This window comes from Ctenocephalides felis, unplaced genomic scaffold (genome assembly GCF_003426905.1).
Source record: "Ctenocephalides felis isolate EL2017-DRISC unplaced genomic scaffold, ASM342690v1 CF-g0.4_SCAFFOLD_01170, whole genome shotgun sequence".
NCBI lineage: Eukaryota > Metazoa > Arthropoda > Insecta > Siphonaptera > Pulicidae > Ctenocephalides > Ctenocephalides felis.
The window spans coordinates 37796235-37821224 of NW_020537324.1; the positions used below are offsets into that span (position 1 = coordinate 37796235).

Below are 24990 nucleotides of genomic sequence, written 5' to 3' on the forward strand. Positions count from 1 at the left end.
TTGTGATTTAAGGCAAATTGCTGGAACTTCCCGTTCCTTAATGAAATATTTGAGGAATATACAATTTTTTTAAATAAATTATTATAAATAATGTACTTTTCATTATTCATATGTTATAAAAAGTAAATAAATAAAACATAATCAATCGGATTTAAAATGAAGAACATTGCCTAATATGTCTCAGTATAATATAACATAAACTTAATTGCAAGGTCAAAATTATGTATTGAAGTATAAAAGTGATGTTTTAGAACGTTTGCTAGAATTTAATTTTAAAATTCAAATTATTTATTTTTAAAATTAAAAAAAAAAATTGAAAATAAAAAAAATCTCCTCAAAAGCAATCGTTTGTTAACAACAAGCAGAAAGTTTTCAAATTATTCAAATCGGGTGCTTATATTCTGAAACGGCTAGATATGCCTTTGTCAAAAACTTTTCCCCATTATGACGAATCGAATGTTTTTTCGGAATCGGAATTCAAATCGGTTGATCTGTTCTCTTAAAAACTGTCATTATTAGTATTTTGACTCTATATCTCCAAAGCCACTGAACCGGTCTTCGTCAAAAACTAATCAGCATGCCTCCTCATCAATAGGAATCGAATGTTTTAAATGAACCATTCAAATCGGATAATCCGTACGCCCGAAATCATCGACGAAAAATTGTCTCCACACATACACACACACATACAACTACACACACACACACACACATACACACACATCCATTTTTTCTGAGGTATGCCAAAATGTTCAGAAACCTCTGAAACGTGAAAATATGCAAAAATTTTCATTTACGATTTTTGACCCATTGCTATAGCTTATTCTACGCGAAGTTAATAAATTATATAAAATTTAAAGTTAGGCCATAAAAATAAAGCAAACCAAAATAGTATATTCGAACAATTTTATATTACGTGTCAAAAATGATGGACTTGCACAGTTCTGTATATTGCGACGGTCCGCGGGACAGTATGAAAATATTATGCAGAGCTGTTCAAATGTCTAATCAAGACGAAAAATATTTTGATATCATTTAAGATCCCATGAAAAACGCCTGTTACCAGTTTCCCTTGTTAGAGATGGCCCCTAGCTTCCCTACTTATAATGTGAGAATCAAATTTTGTAGTAAGTTAAAATATAACTAATTTTATGTTTCAAAGTTTACAATATATCAATTAAATTCCAATATATTACAAACTGAAATCGATTAATATTTTGCGAACTGAACGTTCCGGCACAATTCCTGCGTCAATTATCATTATGCTTGTGAAATTTTATATAGCGTATAATAAAAGATCATTATGAATTATATTATTTTAATTTGTTTTACAAAAAATAATTGTTGTTGTCATAAAATACAATTCTCTCATTTATTTTGTTGTATAACAAATCAGTTAACCATTAATAGCAGTGATTAAAACGCAATTCAATATAAATAATTATACACAAACACATATATATATATATTTATATACATATATGTATTTTTGAATGTATGTATGTACCTATTAACTAGAAAAGCAAATAAGTTAATGTGTCTTCTTTCATATCTGCGGTGAGTCTTTCACCTACTGCTCCGTTATATAATTTTATCCGTGCTTCGAATATATATAGGTATCTATATAATGACCGATTATTCGAAAGTATTTGTAATCATGTAGTTTCATAGTTATTCTATTTGATTTTGTGATCAAATGACCAAATCAGATTTATTTATAATTCTGTCGCGGCTTTAATTGAAATTCTTTTTTTTCCTATAGACTGTATGAAAGCAATTTTTGAACTTCCCTCATAATATTTTTTATCGTATTATATTATGGCATCCCAAAGGAGAACTTTATATTTTGGTAGAAAACGATGACGAACGTTCTTACCAACCTTGGTGTCAAATAATTCACAATTTCTTGAAACATCTAGAAACATAAAATTACCAAATTGGATTTTTGGCGAAAACAACTTTTTGGAAAATTAATTAATTAATTAATTAATTTTCATTTTAATTAATTAATTAAGTAAAATAGAACAATTTTTGTTTATTCAATTGCTCATAGCAATTACTAGAAATAATCCTTTCAATAGCCTGTACTTTGAGCATAGTATAATCGAAAATCAAAGCATGCCATCGTGCCTTACAAATTGCTGAAATTTTTTGTTAAAATAAAAAAAAAACATTTTTTTTTTAATTTTAAACTTTCTTGAAAATTTTGAAACCCATTTAAGTTGAAAATGTAGAGGACATTTTTTGGTCTATATTATTTAGTGCAAACTTTAGGTGAACTTTGAATATTATATATTATTTTTTTCTGGATTTTCGAAACCGCTGAACCCTCGTTCTCAAAAACTTCATTTTTAACTTTCAAATTGGACGCTCCGTTCTCCTAAACACTGAAATGTCATTTTTTGCCCTGTATTTTTGAAAGGCAGGACCTACCTTTGCAGAAACTAATCAGCACGTCTCTCATTCAATAGAAATCGGATGTTTTTTTAATCATTCAAATCGGTTGATTCGTGCTCTCGAAATCTTGGTACGAAACCCAAAAAACATTACACAAAATGTGTACACATTATTAAAATCTCTATAAAATATCTGATAATTTGATGTACATATGTCCAATGAACACATTTTTTAACTAACCAAAAAATTGATCAGCCTTTCATCTTATCAATACCAATAAAATGTTTTTTGAATTATTAAAATCGGACGCTCCGTTCACTTAAAAACTGAGTTACCGTCTTTGGAACTTTTTGCCCCGTACCTTCGGAACGGCTAGACCTGCCTTTGCGAAAAACTAATTAGCACGTCCCCTTATCAATACGAATCGAATGTTGTTTGAATTATTTAAATCGGTTGATCGGTGTTCCCGAAATCGTCGACAAAAATTTGTATCCGCTCTCACCCACACACGCACATACACACACACATACTCACACACATACATCCATTTTTTCTAAGGTATGCCAAAATATTCAGAAACCTTTGATACGTAAAGATATATAAAATTTTCATTTTCGATTTTTTTGCGATTACTATAACTTACCCTACGGCCTACGGCAAGTTAAAAAAAATTGTTGATTGATTCAATTATCTTCACTTTATGCACCATGTCACAACGCAAAATGCCTCTTACAACTAGTTATTTAGTTTAATTAGGCTTATTTTTTAGTAGACGTGTTTTTTAGTCTATATATAGTTTTTAGTCTGGTTATGTGGAGATTGTGCTAATTAATTTTAGAACTCCTACTCTAGGGTAGAGCGGGGCACAAAGGTCCAATTAAAATTTTACCAATTATACAGTGCAAATCAAACCATCTACATCACACCAAATAACACATATCAAAAAATCACTATCTAACTATGTTCAGTAAAATTCTCAGATATTTTTTTGCTATTTGTTTTTTTTACTGTTTTTTGAGTTTCTCGAATTTTTTAAAAATAGTAAAAATTGGAATTTGGGGATAATCCTAGTTCGGGCTATAGATAGGTTATAAACAAGACTCTCTGAAAATTTCAAGTGAATCGGTCGATTAAAACTCGAGAAATCGTGTCAACAGTACTGAAAAAGTGTGTTCTGAGAAAAACGAATTTTAAAGTTTTGCGTGAAGCCAAACCAGTATGGAGACCGAGTTAGTAAAATGCCTATATCTCCGAAAATAATCCATATTTTCAAAAACCTTCTCGTACCCATATTCTTAGATAGTTATACTTTGAAAATATGAAATAAAAAATCGATTTTTTTGAATTTCTACACTAGAATACCCCCTTAATTTATTATAATCAGTATTATTTTAATCTCACTATTATTTTAAATACAATCATTTCAAATGAGATGAATACGTCTTCTGCATAGAACATAATATAATTCATGAGTACATTTTTATACAGATCGCGATGCATTAAACTTTTGTATGAAACTTTGTCAGATAAATTTATTGTCATGAGAATCGATCATTTGCTTGTAAAAATTTATAGGTTATGTTACTGCTTAATAATATAAGTATTAATATATTTAATTATATTTTGGCATCCCCAGGAAGAATTTTATATTTTTGGCAGAAAACGATGACAAACACCAAATTGTTGCGCAACTTTGGTGTCAAACGATTCAGAATGTCTTGAAACGTCTAGAAAACATAAAATTAGCAAAGAGGATTTTTGGCGAAAACAAAAAGTTAATAAAACACAACAACTTTTATTTGTTTTCTTATAGCAATTGCTAGAAATAATCATTTCAAGAGCTTATAGAATGTCAAATTCTGATTGCCGTTCAAAAAAAGTAGATAATAGTTATGTCTTTTTCAAGGTGGTCTATTGAATTTTAGTCCATTCATATTTCTATTATCAAAAATATTTGTATTGCCATTAAGATAAATATTATGCAAAATAATAATCGTTACAAATTGATGCAATATTTTTGTACCAAATATGTATAAGGAGTCGTATGCTTAGAGAGTAGAAAGTGAATTAGTTACAGTGTAATAGTGTGTACATTACGCAAGTATAATTTTTTTAAACGTTTGTGTTCTGATTACTTCAAATGACCTGCTTGCATAACGTGTTTTTATATGAACTTTTTGATATACATCTTTGGCACCATGTTACGTTTGCATATATCCAGAATATTTAACATTGAATCGCAATCTACCAAGACATCACACTGATTTATAAGAATTTTGTTCTTTAAAATAATAAACTAAACAGGTGCATGGTATCGAGTTTTAAGGTAAATTAAGGAACTTTCCCACAACAATTAATCATTCGCTAAATAAAAATAATCAATCATCAATAATAATTTATTGCTGAGTTATAACAATTGTTCTAAATATTATAAAATAACTATTACATATGCTGTAAATCTAATCTTTGTATTGAATAAATCTAATATAATATGAGTGCTCACATTCAGGCGACGACCTTTTTCCATGTATATCTACAAGAAACACCGTCAATGCTTTTGAATCACTTTAATCGGGTGCGCCGTTCTCTCAAAAACTGCTCCTTTGCACATTTTATAAAATGTAATCAATGATTCCCCTAATCAATACTATACGTATTTTTTATTTATACAGTTTTTGAACCATTTAAGCACTGTGTGCCGTTTCCTCAACAATTGATTGTTTTTGCGCTCTTTGCTACGTATCACCAAAATGGCTAGACCTGCATTTGTCAAAAAGTAATCAGCACAACTCCACGCCAATCATTTTTTTGAAATGTTCGTTGATATCCAAGGATGGTCCTTACGGCGAGAAAAAATCGAATAATTGCCGGGAAAACCCTAAAAGCAGCTCTTTTCTTTTTCACATACAAACGTTTTCTAACTAAAAGGTAGAATCAATTTGAGCTTTATTGCTTATATTATATAAAGTTCATATTAAGTTACAAGCACTCACTGTTACTCCTTCTAAACGATTATGCGGATTTTGACAAATCTTTCTGAAGTTTGTTAAGGAATGTCATTGTTTGCATTAAAAACAAATAGAAAATATCATTTGCCAAAAATTCAATTTACTTATGAACCTAGACAATATTAGAATATGTATAATAAATTTATGATTATGAATAAGAAAAATGAAATGTCTACGTTTACAGAACTTAGCAATTTTATGTGCGATATAACTTGCATTTGTGATAGATTTCTCTATATTACTTTTTTGGTAAAAATCAGCTTATTGCCCATTTTATTACGCCTATTATATATACAGTACGCACACTAATAATGTTGATGTCAATAAAATCTTATGAAAGAGTTTATAAAAATTTGCGTACGGAATTTTTCAACGGGCCGCGGGCCCGCGGGCCGGCTTTTGCCCACCCCTGGTTTATGGGGTAAAAAAGGACAGGCGTCAAGTTTTAGAAAAATAGTAAAAAACACAATTCTATAATTAGTAATTAACTAGAAATTCTACTGAACATAGTACGATAGTTTTCTCTATACGTGTTATGAACACGTACCAAATAAACAACACATGTTTAGTTGGTTTAGACCTAGACAGTATAATTACTTTACATCGAATTGGACCTTTATGCCTTGCCATACCTTATAAACCTTTTTAGTATTTTTTAAATGTTTGCAAACTAATATTATGTTATATATAATGTGACTTAATAAAAATCCTTTATATAGATGAATGATGACTTTTTCTTCTGCAAATTCAAATATGAGCAACACATTCAATATTGATAATTCGGTATTTCAATCTCGTTAGATAATGAACAAACATTATTTATAGTCTTAAGACTTTGTTAAGCTGACAATCTCATACCATTATATTTAACGTTATATACTAATTGGCTAATGTGTTCTTTATGAAGCAATTATGTTATTAATGGGCTTTTGATTTTCACATACTTTGCATCACTGCTTCTATGAACGGGATACATATGTAGTAAATATAAATATAATTGTATTTGTGTTATTGGATAAATTATGATTTATTTCATTTGTTTTAAAATTAAGACAATTTTTCTAGTTTTTACTCCGCGATTCATACATTTATGAATAATTGTAATATAATAAAAATTTAGTATCGAAGATCAAATGTTAGTATTTTACATAGAATTATAGTACCTCCCATAGAAGTGTGTTTTTAATAATTACGTTAAAATATACTACGTTTTCTACATGAGCAAAATGACATATTAGTACTTTGCGCTACGGAGTTCATTCGAGGCCAAGAAAAAAGAAAATATAATTCTGTCAAAGGTGATTGGCTTTTAACTTCTACTCTAACTATTTCTTAAACCTAGTGGTGCATGTCATCGTGCCTTACCAAAACTTCCATAGAAACTTTCCGTACCAAAAACTGAAATTTTTAAAAATACTTTAAAATTTTTTCAAAACTTTGACAAAAATAGATTCTTAAGCATTTTGAACATTTTGAAAAAAAATTACTTATTTGAATTTTTTTTTAGTATTTAACTTCCCGTAGGGCAAGTTATAGCAATCGCAAAAAAACGAATATATTTTTTTTTATATATCTTTACGTTTCATAGGTTTCTGAACATTTTGGCATACCTTAGAGAAATTGATGCATGTATATGTGTGTATGTGTGTGTGTGCGGATACAAATTTTTGTCGACAATTTCGGGAACACGGATCAACCGATTAGAATAAATAAAAAAACTTTCGATTCGTATTGATAAGGAGACGTGCTGATTAGTTTTTGGTGGAGCAGGTCTGGCCGTTCCGAAGATACGGAGCAAAAAGTGCCAAAACGGTAACTCTAAATTACACAAAGTGTGTACACATTATTAAAATCTGTATAAAATATCTGATAATTTGATGTACATATGTCCAATTAACATTTTTGACCGTCAAATTTCATTTTTTTAATTTATTTTTATCGAGAGTCCATTACCGCTGGACCTGCCTTTCCAAAAATCAAATCAGTTCTTCATATTGTCAATAATTTTGTGAATAATTCAAATTAAACGCTCCATTCTCTCAAAAACTAAATTACTATTTTTGGCATTTTTGTCCCGTATCCTCGAAAACGGCTTTGTCAAAAATTGAGCAGCGCATCGTCAATAGAAACCAAATGTTTTTGAAACAAACAAATCGGTTGATCCATGTTCTCGAAATCATCGACGAAAAATTACACACACAAATACATCCATTTTTTTATGTTTGCTAAAATGTTCAGAAACCTGTGAAACGTAAATATACATAAAAATTTTCATTTGCGATTTTTTTGCGATTACTATAACTTATCTGCTCCTGCTCAATTAAAAGACTATGATACTGGTAGTCAATGAGACAACTGTGTGGGGCGCATGGCATCGTGCCTTAAGGCAAACTGCTGGAACTTTCCGTACCAAAAATTTTTTTTTTTAAAATATTAACATTTTTGAGAAAAATTTACTCTGAAAAAATTAGATTTTTGAGAAACTATAAATTTTTGACAAAAATTTACTTTTTTTTGAAAAAAAAGAATTTTTGAAGAAAAATTTATTTTGAAATATTTTGGAAACTCAGAACATTTTTTCAAAGCAATCGTACTGCTTTAACTGCATAGTGATGATATATCAAAGCGCGTAAGCGCCGCGTCGCCGTCTGACGGATAAACATAGGAATGTAAACAAAATTTATACTTATTGTTAAAATTTCTATAAAATATCTGGTAATTTGATGTGCATATGTCTAATGATCATTTTTGACCGCCAAATGGCTTTTTTTACTAGATCTCCGAAACCGCTAGACCTGCCTTCATGAAAATTTAATCAGTTGTTCATCTTGTTAGCATGTTTCCTTATCAATACGAATCGAATGTTTTTTTAATTATTCAAATCGCTTCATCCGTGTTCCCGAAATCGTCGACAAAAATTTGTATCCGAACACGTACATACACGCACACACACACATACATCCATTTTTTAAGGTATGCCAAAATGTTTAGAAGGTTTTAAAACGTAAAGATATATACAAATTTTCATTTTCGATTTTTTTGTGATTACTATAACTTGCCCTACGGGAAGTTAAAGATGTGTAAAATCGATTGAGACTGATTACATTATCATTAAATGTATAAATATATTTGAAAAACACTATGTCTATCTGACCGTACTTCTCCTACATAATTGTGATGTACTGCATTACACCTCAAGAAAAGTGGCAAGAACTTTCGGATTTCAAAATAAATGTCATATGAATAGTTGGCTTTTTATTCAGCGCATTATTACTCGAATGAAATGTAGACTCTCTTCGTTTTCAAATTCCAAATATCTGCTAAATATTTTTAAAAATATTGCAATTTTAATTTTACTTTGATTTTGAAAATTGTGAAGATATTTGAATATTATTGATTAGGTTAAAATATAAATAGAACTCGTTATTAATGTAGGGCCAACCAGAAATTTGACAACTGATTGTGCATATTATTCAAATCTAAATAAGAATCTACATAAAGATAATTTGATGACTATTCATCAAACTTTTTATCCACTAAATTTTTCAACCAACAAATGGAAATTGTGTGCATTTTTAACTTCCCGTAGTAATCGCAAAAAATCAGAAATAAAATATTTTATATCTTTACGTTTCAAAGGTTTCTATTCATTTTGGCATACCTTATAGAAAATAGATTTATGTGTGTGTGTATGTGTGTGTGTGCAGATACAAATTTTCGTCCACGATTTCGGGAACACGGATCAACCGATTTGAATAATTCAAAAACAATTCGATTCGTATTGATAAGGAGACGTGCTGATTATTTTTGGTAAAGGTCTAGCGGTTTCGAAGATACGGGTCAAAAAGAGCCAAAAATGGTAATGCAGTTTTTGAGAGAACGGAGCTTCCGATTTGAATAATTCAAAAGCATTTTATTTGTATTGAGTAAACAAAGAATTGTTTCAATATCCAGCGATTACGGAGTTTCAATAAAAAAAGTTTAAAAAAAATTGCGGTCAAAAATGATCATTAGATATATGCACATCAAATTATCAATATTTTATAGAGATTTTATTAATGTGTAGTACACATTGTGTACGCATTTTGCACCATTTCTGGTTTCCTACCAAGATTTTTAACTTCCCGTAGGGTAAGTTATAGTAATCGCAAAAAATCGAAAATGAAAATTTTTATATATCTTTACGTTTCAGAGATTTCTGACATTTTGGCACCCCTTAGAAAAATGGATGTATGTGTGTGTATGTGTGTATGTGTGTGTGTGTGCGGATACAAATTTTTGTCGACGATTTCGGGAAATTGCCACAAACAGTTACTCAGTTTTTAAGAGAACAGAGCGTCCGATTTTAATAATTCAAAAAACATTTTACTTGCATTGACAAGATGAAGAACTGATTAAATTTTCATCAAGTCAGGTCTAGCGGTTTCGGGGATCTGGTGAAAAAAGTAAAAAAAAGCCATTTGGCGGTCAAAAATGATCATTAGACATATGCACATCAAATTATCAGATATTTTATAGAGATTTATAAGAGAACAATAAGTATAAATTTTGTTTACATTCCTAAGGGTTCAGCACCAACGTTTATCCGTTAGACGGCGACGCCGCGCTTATGCGCGCTTCGATATTTCGTCTTTGCTTTGAAAAAAAGTTCAGAACTTTCAAAATATTTCAAAATAAAGAATTTTTTTTTAAATAGCATTTTTTTTTTCTAAAAAAGTAAAATTTTTGTCAAAAATTTAAAGTTTCTCAAAAATCTAATTTTTTCAAAGTAATTTTTTTTCAAAAATGTACCAAATAATTTTTGGTACGGGAAGTACAAGCAATTTGCCTTAAGGCACGATGCCATGCGCCCCACTAATTAATTTTATATGGTTCAAACAAATGACTCTACATTTTCGAAGGTATGAAATAACCGATTCGAATAATTGAAAAAAACATTCGGTTTGTACACGATCGCAAGGCATTTTTTCAAAAGGCACGCCTACCCCTTCTGGAGGTATGCAGAGAAAAGGGTGTAAAAATAGTCATGCAGTTTTTGAGAGAACGGATCGTCCTATTATTATATTAATTCAAAAAACATTTTGCTTGTATACTTGTATTTTGTACGGTGTGCAAAAAATGCTTTTACAGATAATTTCGTAATTTTGAAAAAAAATTTAGAATACTTCGAAATTATCAAAAAAATCTAAAATTTTCAATAACTTACAATTTCTTAAAAAATAAAAAAAAACGATTTTTTTTTCAAAAATTTCAAAAAATCGATTTTTCAAAACTTTGAAAGAAAATCAACATACATTTTTAATAAATTTGAACATTTATTTCGTGAACATATTCATACGTTGTTTGTGGAATACGTTTGTTGCTTAATTTAATAAGCACTAAACTTAAAATAAATAATCTATTTGAAAATATGTAAAACAATTGTAATTAATTATTGAAAATGTTTATTGAAAATTGATTATTTTCATTCCTCGAATGTTCAGTTACGGTACGGGAAGTTCCAGTAATTTGTCTTAAGGCACGAGGCCATGCACCACTAGTTTTCTTCGTATTTTTGAAACCGCTTGACTTCCCAATTTCTAAATTGCTTGATAATTCTTTACACGCTTAAAACAAAGCAAATGTTTTTAAATTCGGTTGATCGATTTTCTCTAAATCATGTATTCGAGCATGTATTCTGCACATACACATACATCACTTTTTAAGGTATGCAAAATTGCTAAGAAATCCTATAAATTTACCGATAAAAAAGGATTTTTTTATCGGTAAATTTAAAGGGCCGAAAATCGAAATTGAAAATTTTACATTTTTCGACGTTTTGAAGGTTTCTGAACATTTTGGCATACCTCAGAAAAAATGGATGTGTGTGTGTGTGTGTATGTATGTATGGATACAAATTTCCAGTCACGTTTTCGGGCGCACGGATCAACCGATTTGAATGGTTCAAAAAACATTCGATTCCTATTGATAGGAAAAAGAGCTGATTAGTTTTTTACGGCCGTTACGGAGATACGGAGCAAAGAGTGCAAAAAATAGAAATCGAGTTTTTGAGAGAACGGAGTATCCGATTTGAATGATTAAAAACATTCAATTAGTAATGATTGGGAGAAGTGTTTATCAGTTTTTGGCAAAAGCAGGCCCAGCCATTTCGAAGATACGGAGCTAAACGTGCAAAAAATGGCAGTTTTTGAGAGAACTAAGCGTCCGATTGAAATGATTCAAAGAACTTTCTGCTTGTCTTAACAAAATAATTGATTTTGGAAAAAAAAATTTGTTTTTTTTATCAATTTTTTTTTTCATAATTTTTTTTTTTTTATCGAAAATAATTCAGATTTTATTTTTAATTTTGACTATAGTTCTAATATACTTTAAACGAATAATTTCAACTTTGCAATTCAGTTTATATAATTCTTATAAATATTAGACAATGTTACAATATTAATAATAATCTATTTGAAAACATTCAGTATTCCTCGAACATTTCGTTACGGTACGGGAAGTTCCAGCAATTTGCCTTAAGGCACGATGCCATACACCCCACTAGTTTTTATCTCTACATTAACCCTGTCTATTATAATTTATTATTATTATCATGAGTATTTTATTTATTTCAATTTAATTTACATTTTTGGCACTTTTTGCCCCCTATCTTTGATACCTCTAAACCTGCCTTGTCCAAAAACTGATCAGCACGTCTCCTTATCAATAGACATCAATTTTATTTTGAATCATTGTAACAGAGCATGTAAATCATCCGGCATAATATTGTAATTGCTACTGATATCCCGCAGGCCGAAGCAGTAAACAGAAGTGTACAGGTGAGTCATTTCTGTCAGCCAATATAAAATTGTACTATCATAAAATTTCGGTTTGCATTATTATTAACTTCCCGTAGGGTAAGTTATTGTAATGGGCCGAAAATCGGAATTGAAAATTTTTACGTTTCTCGACGTTTTGAAGGTTTCTGAACGTTTTGGCATACCTCAGAAAAAATGGATGTGTGTGTGTGTGTGTGTGTGTGTGTGTATGTATGTATGGATACAAATTTTCGTCCACGTTTTCGGGCGTACGGATCAACCGATTTGAATGGTTTAAAAAACATTCGATGCCTATTAATAAGGAGAAAAGCTGATTAGTTTTTGGCAAAGACAGGTCCAGCAGTTACGGAGATAAGGAGCAAAGAGTGCAGAAAATAGAAATCGAGTTTTTGAGAGAACGGAGCATCCGATTTGGATGATCTAAAAAACATTCCATTAGTAATGATTGGGAGAAAGGGTTATTAGTTTTTCGCAAAGGCAGGCCCAGCCATTTCGGAGATACAGAGCTAAATGTACAAAAAATGGCAGTTTTTGAGAGAACTAAGCGTCCGATTCAATTGATTCAAAGAACTTTCCGCTTGTCTTAACAAAATAATTGATTTTGGAAAAAAAAATTTTGTACAATTTTTTTTTTTTTTTTTTTTTAAATTTTTTGTATATCGAAAATAATTCAGATTTTATTTTTAATTCTGACTATAGTTCTAATATACTTTAAACAAATAATTTCAACTCTGCAATTCAGTTTATATAATTATTATAAATATTAGACAATAATACAATATTTATAATAATCTATTTGAAAACATTCAATATTCCTCGAACGTTTCGTTACGGTACGGGAAGTTCCAGCAATTTGCCTTAAGGCACGATGCCACCCACCCCACTAGTTATCGGCTAATTTTATATTTTATATATCTAACTTTGTTTCAAATTTATCAATCTTTAATAACAATTTAACAATCAAATATGTAATAATTTGGCAAATTTGAATTTTCAAATGTTTAATTTGAAATGATAGACAATTTTTTTTTACATCATGAAAATAATTGTAGTTTACGTTGACTTATGATAAATAATAATATTATAAAAGTAACTATATACTTCATTTGTATTATATTTTATGTTGATTTATTAAAGGATTACTTAGAAACATGTAAATTTTCTTAAAAATAAGCAAAGAATAAATTACCAGAGGTATTATTGTATTTTTTCTTTATTACAACTAGTTTCAAACACGGGGTAAGCTGCAACACCGGACTGTTTCTAGAGCCTTATTAATTGTGAAGTAATGCATAATAGTTATGAAATTACTTTTACTTGATTTGGTAGAGTAATAGTTACAGCATCTGTCTATTCTTATCTCGTAGAAATATAATCATTGGACCTACAAATTAATTAATTTAAGAAAAACTATTTCAACAAGCCCCAAATTTTCAAAATGGAAAAGAATAAGACGGGACACAAAGGTCCAATTTGACTTGAGCAATTATATTGCGAAAACCAAACCAATTATGTTACAACAAATAACATATATCAAATAAACAACCATCTGATTATGTTCAGTAAAGCTCCTAGTCAATTCATATTGCAGAAGTGTGTTTTTTTGCTGTTTGCTGTTTTTCACACATAATTGGGGTAAATTGGAACGACCAGGGACCATTTTGATTTAAAGGGCATTTTATAAAATAATAGCTACATTATTGATAATAACCCTGATCTGATATTTTTTCAGAAATATTCATCGGCAGAGTTAGAACTAGTGGAGTGCATGGCATCGTGCCTAAAGCAAATTGCTGGAACTTTCCGTACCGTAATTAAAAATCTTGGTACGGAATCCAAAAAACATTACACAAAATGTGTACACATTATTAAAATCTCTATAAAATATCTGATAATTTGATGTACATATATGTGCAATTAACATTTTTGACCGCCAAATGACATTTATTTAACTTATTTTTACTGAGAGTCCATAACCGCTGGACCTGCCTTCCCAAAAATTTAATCAGTTTACCATCTTGTCAATAAAAGTAAAATGTTTTTTGAATTATTAAAATCATACGCTCCGTTCTCTTAAAAACTGAGTTTCCGTTTTTGGCACTTTTTGCCCTGTATCTTCGGAACGGGTGGACCTGCTTTCGCCAAGAACTAATCAGCACGTCTCCTTATCAATACGAATAGAATGTTTATTTAATTAATCAAATCGGTTGTTCGGTGTTCCCGAAATCGTCGACAAAAATTTGTATCCGCACACACACACATACGCACACACACATACACACATACATTCATTTTTTCTATGGTATGCCAAAATATTCAGAAACTTTTGAAACGTAAAGATATATAAAAATTTTCATTTTCGATTTTTTTGCGATTACTTTAACTTACGTAGGGTACCCTACGGGCAGTTGATAACGATTTATTTAATTTATATCTTTTAAAATAGCTTATTTTAACCAAATTTAGTTCTTTAAACTAAACCAAAAAACTAACAATGAAGGAAAGTACTTTAAATATGGATTTTCAAACATTGCCGTTTTGCTCCTGATAGCACCGTCGTAAGAATCAAAGTAATGGCTGGTTATACTGGCTTTTTTTGAAATAGAGCTTCTTTAGGCGCGACTAGGGTGTAAATCCGTACAAATGCAACGGAAGTGCGTTACGGCAGATAAGAGTCGATTGCCAATGATTCGTCATTCGCTCTCGATAATATCATTTCTATACAGGTCGATTGTGATTAGTCGTCCTGTATGTGAATAGAGATTTGTGGTTGTATGGGTACCAGCATCAACGTTGTATGCGTACCGATACCAACAAGAAAATCGGCATAGATAAATAAACATTTTAAAGTTACATCGTAGTACTAATCTTGATTTAATGAAAAATGCTTGAATCAGAAGGATATTTTACCCTGTTCCTTAAAAATAATAAAACAAATTAAACATTTGTTCCGCGAACTAAACGTAGGTTTATTGATTAGAAATTATTTCTATATTATTTGTAGTTTCTATAAATCTATTAAAGTTACTAAAATGGAAAATATTTTTAGGCAAGACAGATATTACAGCTGTTCTAAGAATGAGATTATATCGTCAGCGAAAAAGTTAAAAAAATACAAGCAGTCAATGAATGTATATTAATTTTAATTACATGAAGTTCTTCAAACAATTACATGATGAGTGAAGTTGCAAAAACAATATTGGTTTAGGCGTTGTTTAACATAATCCACTGTGCAAACGAATATTATAGAATTTATTAATCAGCAATTACTTCATTTCTCTAATGAAGGTTTATTTCTAAATGCTAATTGCAATGACAAACCGATTATGTCATATTTGTAGTATGACTTTAATTACATTATTGTTTTTAAATTTTATACATATTTTTAATGCTATTATAAATATATAATTTATAATTTATCATTATATAAATGTGTATATGGTTGACACTAATAAATGTGTGCATCACGAGTGTTACCATATTACTAATAAACATTATTTAAAATTGTTATATGATTTATTTATTGTTACTTAACTTAAATTTGCTACTTTGAACAGTAGCAAATAAGTTTTACTTCAATCTCGTGTGATCCTTACGCGCACTCTTTTTTTCCTTCTATTTTGGAATATTGTGATTGAAAAATTGTTAACTTCACGGGTTTTTAAGATATCGGTAGTGGACATTTTTACTCTTTATCATTTGCATCAAGAAACTAAACTACTGCCCTTGTAAAATGTTATGTTTTTGAACCGAATATAATTTCACCAAATATTTACTAAATATTTTTAGAAACTATACTAGGCTATACTACTAGGCAAATATATACACATACATTTTTGTGGAGTATGTGAATTGTGAAGAAAACACAAAATCTCCGATTCCTGTTCTTGGACTAAATCGATAACTTTCCCTATCAGGAAGTTAATCAGCAGTGATAAATGAATGAAGTAGATTATTACTATCAAATAATCTAAATTACAAAATCTAGCAATATTTAAATTAAAAAGTTCAATTATATTAACATGAATTGCCGACGTCTTTATTACTACACAAGTGATGCATTGAATATAAAAACACTTACAATTAATTTGATTTAAAAACTTTCATGCTCTGCTAGTTGAACATATTAAATTTACGGTCACCTGCCCGATGATGCAACGATAATAAAATTTGTCCAGTGTAACATCCAGTAATTTACAGACTCCCTCCAGACCTTCTACTTCTTCGTCGATTTGTCTAAACGTTATGTGAGATACTGTTTCGGTACTATCCTACCACCAGAAAAAACGCGCCAATTTCTACAAAGCGGGAGTTACTGCAATGATGATCTTCTTCGAAGACCACCAGAAATTGTTCTCCATATAAATAGGTGATGCTCTAACCAGGAGAAGTTATAACAAACTCAGTAACGACAGTGTGCATACTATTGTATTATTGTGGTGACTTACTTGAAAATCATCATGAAGATATTTGTGGTATGTAATTAATAGAATTAATTCACAATTATATTATAATCTATCACGCCACTACCGTTATTAAAATATAATTAAAATTTATTAAATTTAAAATATTAATTACAAAGATTTATTATATAATAAAATATGCTTAATGTTTATAACATATATGATCATATATAATCATTAAAAAAGAAGTTAAATTTCAAATGTGAGTAGATATAAAAATCGTAAGAGTTTAATGAATGATTCTCGTAAAAATTTAATATTCTTATTAATTTACCTATGGCCCTATTGAAACGTATCATTAAACATTGTCTATTTATTTTAATGTATTTTTATTTAGTTAGGCCAAACACCACTATATCTTATTAATATTGTGCGAATGGATATCTAAAATATTAAATATATACATGTTCAAACTTGTTATATTATCTGAATATTAAGAAAAAATTTATAACCAAATAATGAAATAAAAAGTTTGAAAAATAATACTTAAAATGAGAATATATCATATTATCAAAAGATAGAATTCAATTTAGCTTTCCACGAAATTAATTATCCAGATTATATAAAAAAGTTAATGCAAAATTTAAGAAAATTACATATCATGTATTAATAACTATTAATACTATTACATATTATATCAAGTACTAATAACTATTAATCTGCTTTTGCTAAAACTTGGTATTTATTCATATGTTTGAGCATAATTTATGGCTCTATTTATGACCCAATTAATTAATTAATTATACAATTCGAATATACTAAATAGGCAATTTATATGCATATATATATATATATATATATATATATACGATATATATATCGTATATATATATATATATATATATATATATATATATATATAAGTTAATTCAGGCGCCAATTAAAAAAAACTGAACAATGAAAAGATCACAGATAATCCACGCGTTTCGGTATATATTTCAATTTGTTTTATGCCAATGATTTATTACTTGAACTGTATTATAAGTTTAGTAATAATAATAGTTTTTCAAGTATTTCTATAAAAAATTATTATAAATACCACATTCAAACTTTGAAATTTTCACGGCTGTTATAGATGCACAAGAATTCAATAAATTTGTCATTTTTAATTACCAAAAACTCTAATTGGTGTAATGCTTGATCTAATCGTTCATAAATATTCATTATGTTTTATTTGATCTTGGTTAATAGTAGGATTTTAGATGGCTTCGCAATATTTACTTTCTACATATTATATTTTAATTCATTCATATTTTTACTAAAATTATTTATGTTTAGTTTAAATTGATAGTCAACATTTTACTAGTGTATTATTTTTATTCTATTTTTTGCTATATACATATATTTATATATATATATATATATAAATATATATATATATATATATATATATATATATATATACTATAATAGGTAGTACAGTCCTAAGGCAGGTTCGTGAGCTGAGTTAAGCTCCAACTCGATTCAGAAATGATTATTTCTCATTGCCATTTCACACCGCAGTGCCCGAGATATAGAATAAGATATTTTCTATTAGCTATTTTTGCTCTATATTTTCAAGTGAAAATTGATATCACTACTGCGTGATTCGAACACTAGACAGCGTGCTTGTAGTAATTGCTATTGAAGTATTTTTTATACCTGGGTAAATACGTTATAGCCTCATGTTGCTATTAATTGCTTAAAACCATTTGGCAAGATTTCAAGTTGTTACTGCCCAAAAACTATAGTAATATCTCCAAAAATGTCAAATTCATCCATCTGATAATTTATTGTATTTTCCATAAAAAATCAAATGCAATATTAAGCCATTCTGCATTCTTAACATGTTTGCATCATATCGCATTTGAATATGACAATATTTCAACAAATCGCTAAAAATCCGAATCACTTGGTATTGCTCAATTCGTCTGATTTTGTTAAATCAACGTTTATAATTGGGTTCATCATTTCCAAATAACCACGCTGTGAAGTAATGAAAATTAAACCAGTTACAGACCACACGTATTAGATGGGTCATTATAAGTTATGCAATCGAATAATGATAAAAAACTTTTAACATCCATTAGATGCGCAAGAATTTAGATTGTGATTGCTGTTAATCTGATTATATCGAAACATCATTGGTGTATGTAATACAAACAGATTGAGCAAAGAAAATGAAATGGTTTAGAGACGGCACTTACTTTTGTTGATGAACCACTTTCACTGCATTAGCTCATAGCCGCCTGAGCTACTCGTCGACGATGGTCGTCCGTCGTCCGTGTTGTGTTGTTACTGATCGGTTGCTTATATTATACATTATGTCTAAACACCTTGCTTATTGTGATCGGTGTCGAAAGTCACGCATAATTATTCAATCAATTTCAAATCGATAATGGGCCTCTATTACATTATACGTCCATAACGCACTATGGAAAGCTTACCATCTGCATATGATAAAAACAATTCCTCATAAACATTTGCTAACGCACAAGCCTTTTTCTTATAGTAGCTTACCTGTTAATTTCTCTTAGGGTAAGTTATACCAATAGAAATTAAAATTTGAAAATGAAAATTTCTTTTATGTGTTTACGTTTCAAAGGTCTCTGAACATTTTGGCATATTTTAGAATCAGTGGATGTGTGTTTTCGGATACGAGTTTTCGTCAACGATTTTGTTAGCACGGATCAACTGATTTGAGTATTTAAAAAAAATCATTCGATTCGTATTCATGAGGAGCAGTGCTGCTGCTGATTAGTTTTTGGCAAAGACACGTCTAGCCGTTTCAAAGATACGGGGCAAAATGTTCCAAAAATTGCAATTTGATTTTTGAGATAACATAAAGATCCGATTTAAATTATTCAAAAACTAGTTGGTATTGGTATTTCGCCTTGAGGCAAGTTACATGAACTTCCCGATATGTGTAAATAATCGACATAATCAATAAAAAATAAATTAATTTATGAGTAACTAAAGTATTCCGAGTGAATTTATTACATATAATTGAAAACACGTTAACTCGGAGTATTTTCTAAAAGCAAATTTTCAAAAATCAACGATTTTTATATTTGAACCAGTTTCCTTTGATGAATTTTTAAAATTAAACGACTTGTCGTGAGGCCGTAAAATTTTAGTAAGTTCTATAAGACCATGATATACATCGCCAAAAAAAGTTCAATAGAAATCAGTTTAAATTTTATTTCAACAGTTAATTACAAAAAAAAACGGCTCGGTAGATTTTCTCCTAAAACTAACCAGTATCATTCCCAAATAATATTTTTCGAACAGCTTTTGATTTTGTTAAAATCGATTCGGTAGTATGAGCTTAAATGTGGGCGAAAAGTTTAACACTTTTTTTCAAATTACAAAGAATGGCCTAATTTTGACAAATGCCAAAAAAATGATACCAATTTTTGCAAACTTTTGACGAGTTTTTAAAGTTAAAGCAATTGTCGTAGGGCCGTAATATTTTAGTATGATCTAGAAGACTATGGTATGTACCGATCTAGAAGACTATGGTATGTACCGTCAAAAAAATAATAATAAAATCGTCGAAAAATTTTTTTTAACACTTTATTACAAGAAAACGGCTCAGCCGATCTTTACCAAAAACTAATCAGCGTGATTCCCAACGTCCATATCTTACAAACGTTTTTGAATTTCATAATCGATTCAGAATTGCGGGCTAAAACGTGGACGAAAATTTTTCACTTTCTGCTATTATAAAGAAACGTCTGAATAAAAAAGCTAAAAGTGCGATCAATGTTCATCCCTTACATTGCAACACGGTGCTTACGCGATTCTATATTGTTTGTCTCTAAAACAGCCTCCGCAGCGCGATTGCTAAAAAACCTCAAAATTTTCAAAAAAATCAAACTGCAAAAACATTTTAGGTTTTTTTCAAAAAAGTTAATAGAAGCTTTTGTCAAAATTTTAATTTTTGCTACGGGAAGCATTTGCCATGCATCACTAGTATATAAATCCAATTGTTTGAATAAACCCGTCAAGTATTCTGCAGGTAATTGAAATGAGAAAGTATTTAAAATCGATGTTTTAATTGACGCATACAACTGTATAAGTGAATTTATGAGTTTACAACGACGGGAAACTTTAGATTTTTTTGTCAAATAATTATTTATAAATCATTATAAATTAATGATTGAAAACATTTTGAATGTAAATTTAGGTGTTTTTTGTTCCAAACTTAGTACTAGAAAGCAATCTGAAAAGGTCTTTGAAGAGGTCATTGAATTTCTAAACTTCTTTCTGCCAAGTTTAATTAGACATACAATTAAATTTTGTACTTACATACTTAAAATTGATTCAGTAATTTTGAGTAAGCAAATTAATGGAAATAAAAAACAACAGTAGAATCTTGTCTAAAAGTCTTGCATCTAAAAGCTAATTAAATAGTTTTATTAGTTTTCAAATTATTAACAATAGTTTTTAACAAAAGTCAACCGTAGAAGATTTCGTAGAATGGTTATCGATCAAATTATATATTACAATAAATATCTGTCTCATATAAATTTTGATTTTAAATTTATTACCAAATATAAATTAAACAAATTTAATTAATACTTATGAAGCTGTAACAAGATTTCTTTTCTAAAAATTAATTTAATATTGCATTTAGATAAATGCTTATATACACAAATAATTTAGATTTTCTTTTAGTTCTAGTCAGTTATATTTAATGTTATAGTACGCATAAAATACCTATTTATATTGGAAAATAATTTAAGAAATATGCTTCATATGCTCTCCAGCATCCTAATTTTTATTCATGTTTCTATATTTCCAATTATCGATACTTTTTTACAATTCAAAATATTAGTAACTACGTGAGAAGAACGTAAGAATACTCGTATGCCATTAATCATAAAACGTGTTCAAATTAATGAATATGTTAATCAATTGTCCATATTTCTCTATGAGCACTTTTACTATTATCTATTTGCTTAATGAAAGAATAAAGTCATGCATAACAATATGAATAGATATGTTAATAATTGCTTAGGTTGTTATGTGATCATAAAAAAAAAACAAATAAATATATGTTTTATCGATTGAGATGCCGGGGTTCATATATCAAGCAGTAGTAATACCAGTATTCTTTACAACTAAATCTAAGAAAGGTCAATTGTTGAAATACCTTCCAAAAATAAGATTAAAAAAATCGCACCGAAATCATTCTGATTTTTGGTCAAACAAACAAAGATGTATTATTTATTAATAAATATTCTAATCAATGTGCTTTTTAACTTTACGTAGGGCAGCGTCCAAAAATCTAAAATGAAAATTTTTGCTTATCTTTGCGTTTCAGAGGTTTTGAAACATTTTGTAATTTCTTAAAAAAAATGAGTGTATGTATATGCTTGTGTATGTATGTGTAGATACATATTTTCATCCACAATTTCGGGCACACGAATCAAGCGACTTGATTAATTCAACATTCGATTCATATTAACATGGAGATATACGGATTAATTTTTTGCAAAGGCACTTCCAACTGTTTTGGAGGTACAGAGCAAAAACCGCAAAAATAGCAGTTATTAGGATTATAGATCATCTGATTAGAATAGTTGAAAAAAAAATTTTGTTTGTGTTGACAGTGTGAAGAAATGATTAGTTTTTGGGAGAAGCAAACGAATTTTTTTATACACAAAAAAATTTAGTTTTTAAAAAAATATTTTTGTTTAGAATATCGTAAATGATTCGGATTTTAATTTTAATTCTGTCTAAAATTTTAAAGCTTACTCATATACGTGAAATAAATAATTTTAACTTTGCAATTTAGTTTTACGTAAGTATATAATTCTTAGAAATATATGATAAGGTCTTTAAATCTAACTTCGCTTGATTAAGTTTTTTTAAAATTTTATTTAAATATGTTTGGCGTCCCCTGACATATAGCCAGAAGTGATCTCAGCAAACATGATCATTTTTTGTTATATTTGTCATTAAAAATATTGTTCTGATCTTAAAAAGTTTAATGTTCATATTTTCTCATCGGATTGAATATTGATCAAAGTCAAATCATGTTTTTAATTATTTATAAAGTAAATATATAGTCCAACTAACTATATATGTATAAACGTTGTAGTACAATTGATAAACTCTTCTATTTTTCTATAAATTACAAATAATGAAAGTTACAGTATTTATAATAATCTATTTGGAAACATTTGAAATTCCTAGAATATTTCATTACGGTACGGAAAGTTGCAGCAATTTAACTTAAGACACGATGCCATGCACCACTAGTTTTAAATTAATTCGATTTTTTCAATATAGTACAAAAACAAGTTGATTTTGAAAGTTAATTTTTAATTCGCTTATTAAATAATAGATTATTCATGAATTTGCATGGAATAAGTTGAGCATTATAGTAAACAGCCATATTGATTCACTGATACAGAATAGTCGTTTGAGAATAAATTACCTTTGTCCAGGTGCTGTCAGTTTTAGCAGCAGTAGCCTACGCTCGACCAGAACCTCCATCAAATGGTTATGGGGCGCCAAGCCCTTCGGCTTCAGGAGGTGGCTTTGGGGGTCCATCTGCGCCGGGAGGTAGCTACGGAGCCCCACCGCAATTGCCGCCACAACCTCATTTCACAGGATCAAGCCAGGCTTATGGCCCACCACAACAAGCTCCAGTAGTTCACAAACACGTTTACGTACATGTTCCACCACATGAGCCTGAATACAGTGCACCACAGTAAGTTTATATAATATTTTCCTATCAAAATCATATGAATAATATTCCTATCATAATTATGAGTTTTTGTAGCAGGCTGAACGAATGGCAAGCATTTAATTCTGGATTTGATCGGTTCGAACATATTTTATTATCTACGACAATATAGTGTTGAACCTATATTATATTTCTCTATATTTTACCACAAATTGCGAAAAAATACTGTAAATCGTCATACTGTAAATTTTGGCAATACGCTAACTTAAATCCAACTATAATCCCAGCAAGAAAAGTATAATAGAAATTTTAATCCCAGAAACGGTTATTCAAGTAATTTAAGGAAGAGAATAATTTTAATTTATTATTAATTTCACTCTTTAATAGTTATGTTGCTTTTTATGAGCTTTGATATTTTTCTATGATTAGAAACGTACAGAGAAATCAATGTCCTTCTTAATGATTTCTAGCTAAATTCAATATGTAATTAAATTAAATTTATTGATCTATAAGTTTCGGTCTGTATCGATATCGTCATACAGTGTAATGATAAATTACAACTCCTAATACAATAGTTTACATAATGGAAGCTAGTACTTACAAAGAGAGATTTTCAATAATATACACGAGTATCATAGTATTACTCTAGTCAAAAGCGAGCAAAAATACACGAATTTACAGAATTTAAAAATTTTACCTATGCAGATTTGAATGAAATTCCAGTGCGTTTTGACAATATTTTCAAGACACTACTTCGTGGTATTTTAAAAAACTTGAGTCAGCAATGAGACTTCCGTAACTACTATGTTATTTTTTATGATTTTAAAAACTTTGTTACAGTAACAAACATATTCAAACTATGATCATGAACCATAAATATAATACGATTTCTAATATTAGATCGGAAGATCTATAAATTCTCTATATTTTGTCATTGGTAGTAAACATATTTTAAATTATCTTTAAATGCACTTATTATAAATTAAAAATGACACGTGAATCAAGGACATATATTATAGCTTTTGTCGTTTTTATCACAGAAAACCAATCCATGTCGCTCCTCCTCAAAAGCATTACAAGATTGTATTCATCAAAGCCCCAACTCCGCCAACCCCAACTGCTCCAGTTATCCCACTCCAACCACAAGACCAAGAGAAAACATTGATTTATGTACTTGTGAAGAAACCAGAGGAACAACCAGAAGTAATCATTCCAACGCCAGCACCAACACAACCTGCCAAACCCGAAGTATACTTCATCAAATACAAAACTCAGAAACAAGAAGCTGCAGGAGGCTATCCCGAGAGCATAGCACCTGCCCCAAGCGGTGATTATGGCGCCCCCGCGCCCTCCGGCAGTTCCGCCCAAGCCCCTGGCTCTCAATATGGAGCGCCTCTTTAGATCAAGTTTCTATTAAGTATAAAACGGTGTATCTATCACAACCCATCTTGTACATATGAGCGAATTGTAAACTGAGTCTATACTTATTTAGTTACATGAAGTGGAAGTAAATTATTTTATGGAATTGTTTCAAAAGATTTTGAAATTTTGTGTGCATGATTAATTGTAATATACGTGAAAGAAAGCGATTCGAAAACGATCGTGGCATATTAAACTTTTCAGAT

At 29.5% G+C, this 24990-nt stretch overlaps 2 protein-coding genes across 2 annotated transcripts in view; one reads left to right on the forward strand and one right to left on the reverse strand.

The window, feature by feature from the left end:
• The window catches only part of LOC113367193 (developmental and secondary metabolism regulator VEL1-like), a 52178-nt gene extending 34328 nt beyond the window's left edge, over positions 1 to 17850 (reverse strand). Inside the window, exon 1 of the mRNA XM_026608822.1 lies at positions 17800 to 17850. Within this exon, the coding sequence (XP_026464607.1) occupies positions 17800 to 17850 (51 nt within the window). The remainder of the gene's footprint in view (positions 1 to 17799) is intronic.
• Positions 17851 to 22028: 4178 nt separating this feature from the next.
• Positions 22029 to 24766, forward strand: LOC113367194 (developmental and secondary metabolism regulator VEL1-like). Its single transcript, XM_026608823.1, has 3 exons — positions 22029 to 22034; positions 23124 to 23389; positions 24406 to 24766. The coding sequence occupies exons 1-3, from the start codon at positions 22029 to 22031 to the stop codon at positions 24764 to 24766; spliced, it is 633 nt and encodes a 210-aa protein (XP_026464608.1).
• Positions 24767 to 24990: the final 224 nt, after the last annotated feature.

Excerpts from the sequence above, each read along its gene's own strand:
- LOC113367194 (XM_026608823.1), top strand. Across the intron at positions 23,390-24,405 it reads CCTGAATACAGTGCACCACA|AAAACCAATCCATGTCGCTC; the intron begins GTAAGTTTATAT and ends TTTTTATCACAG.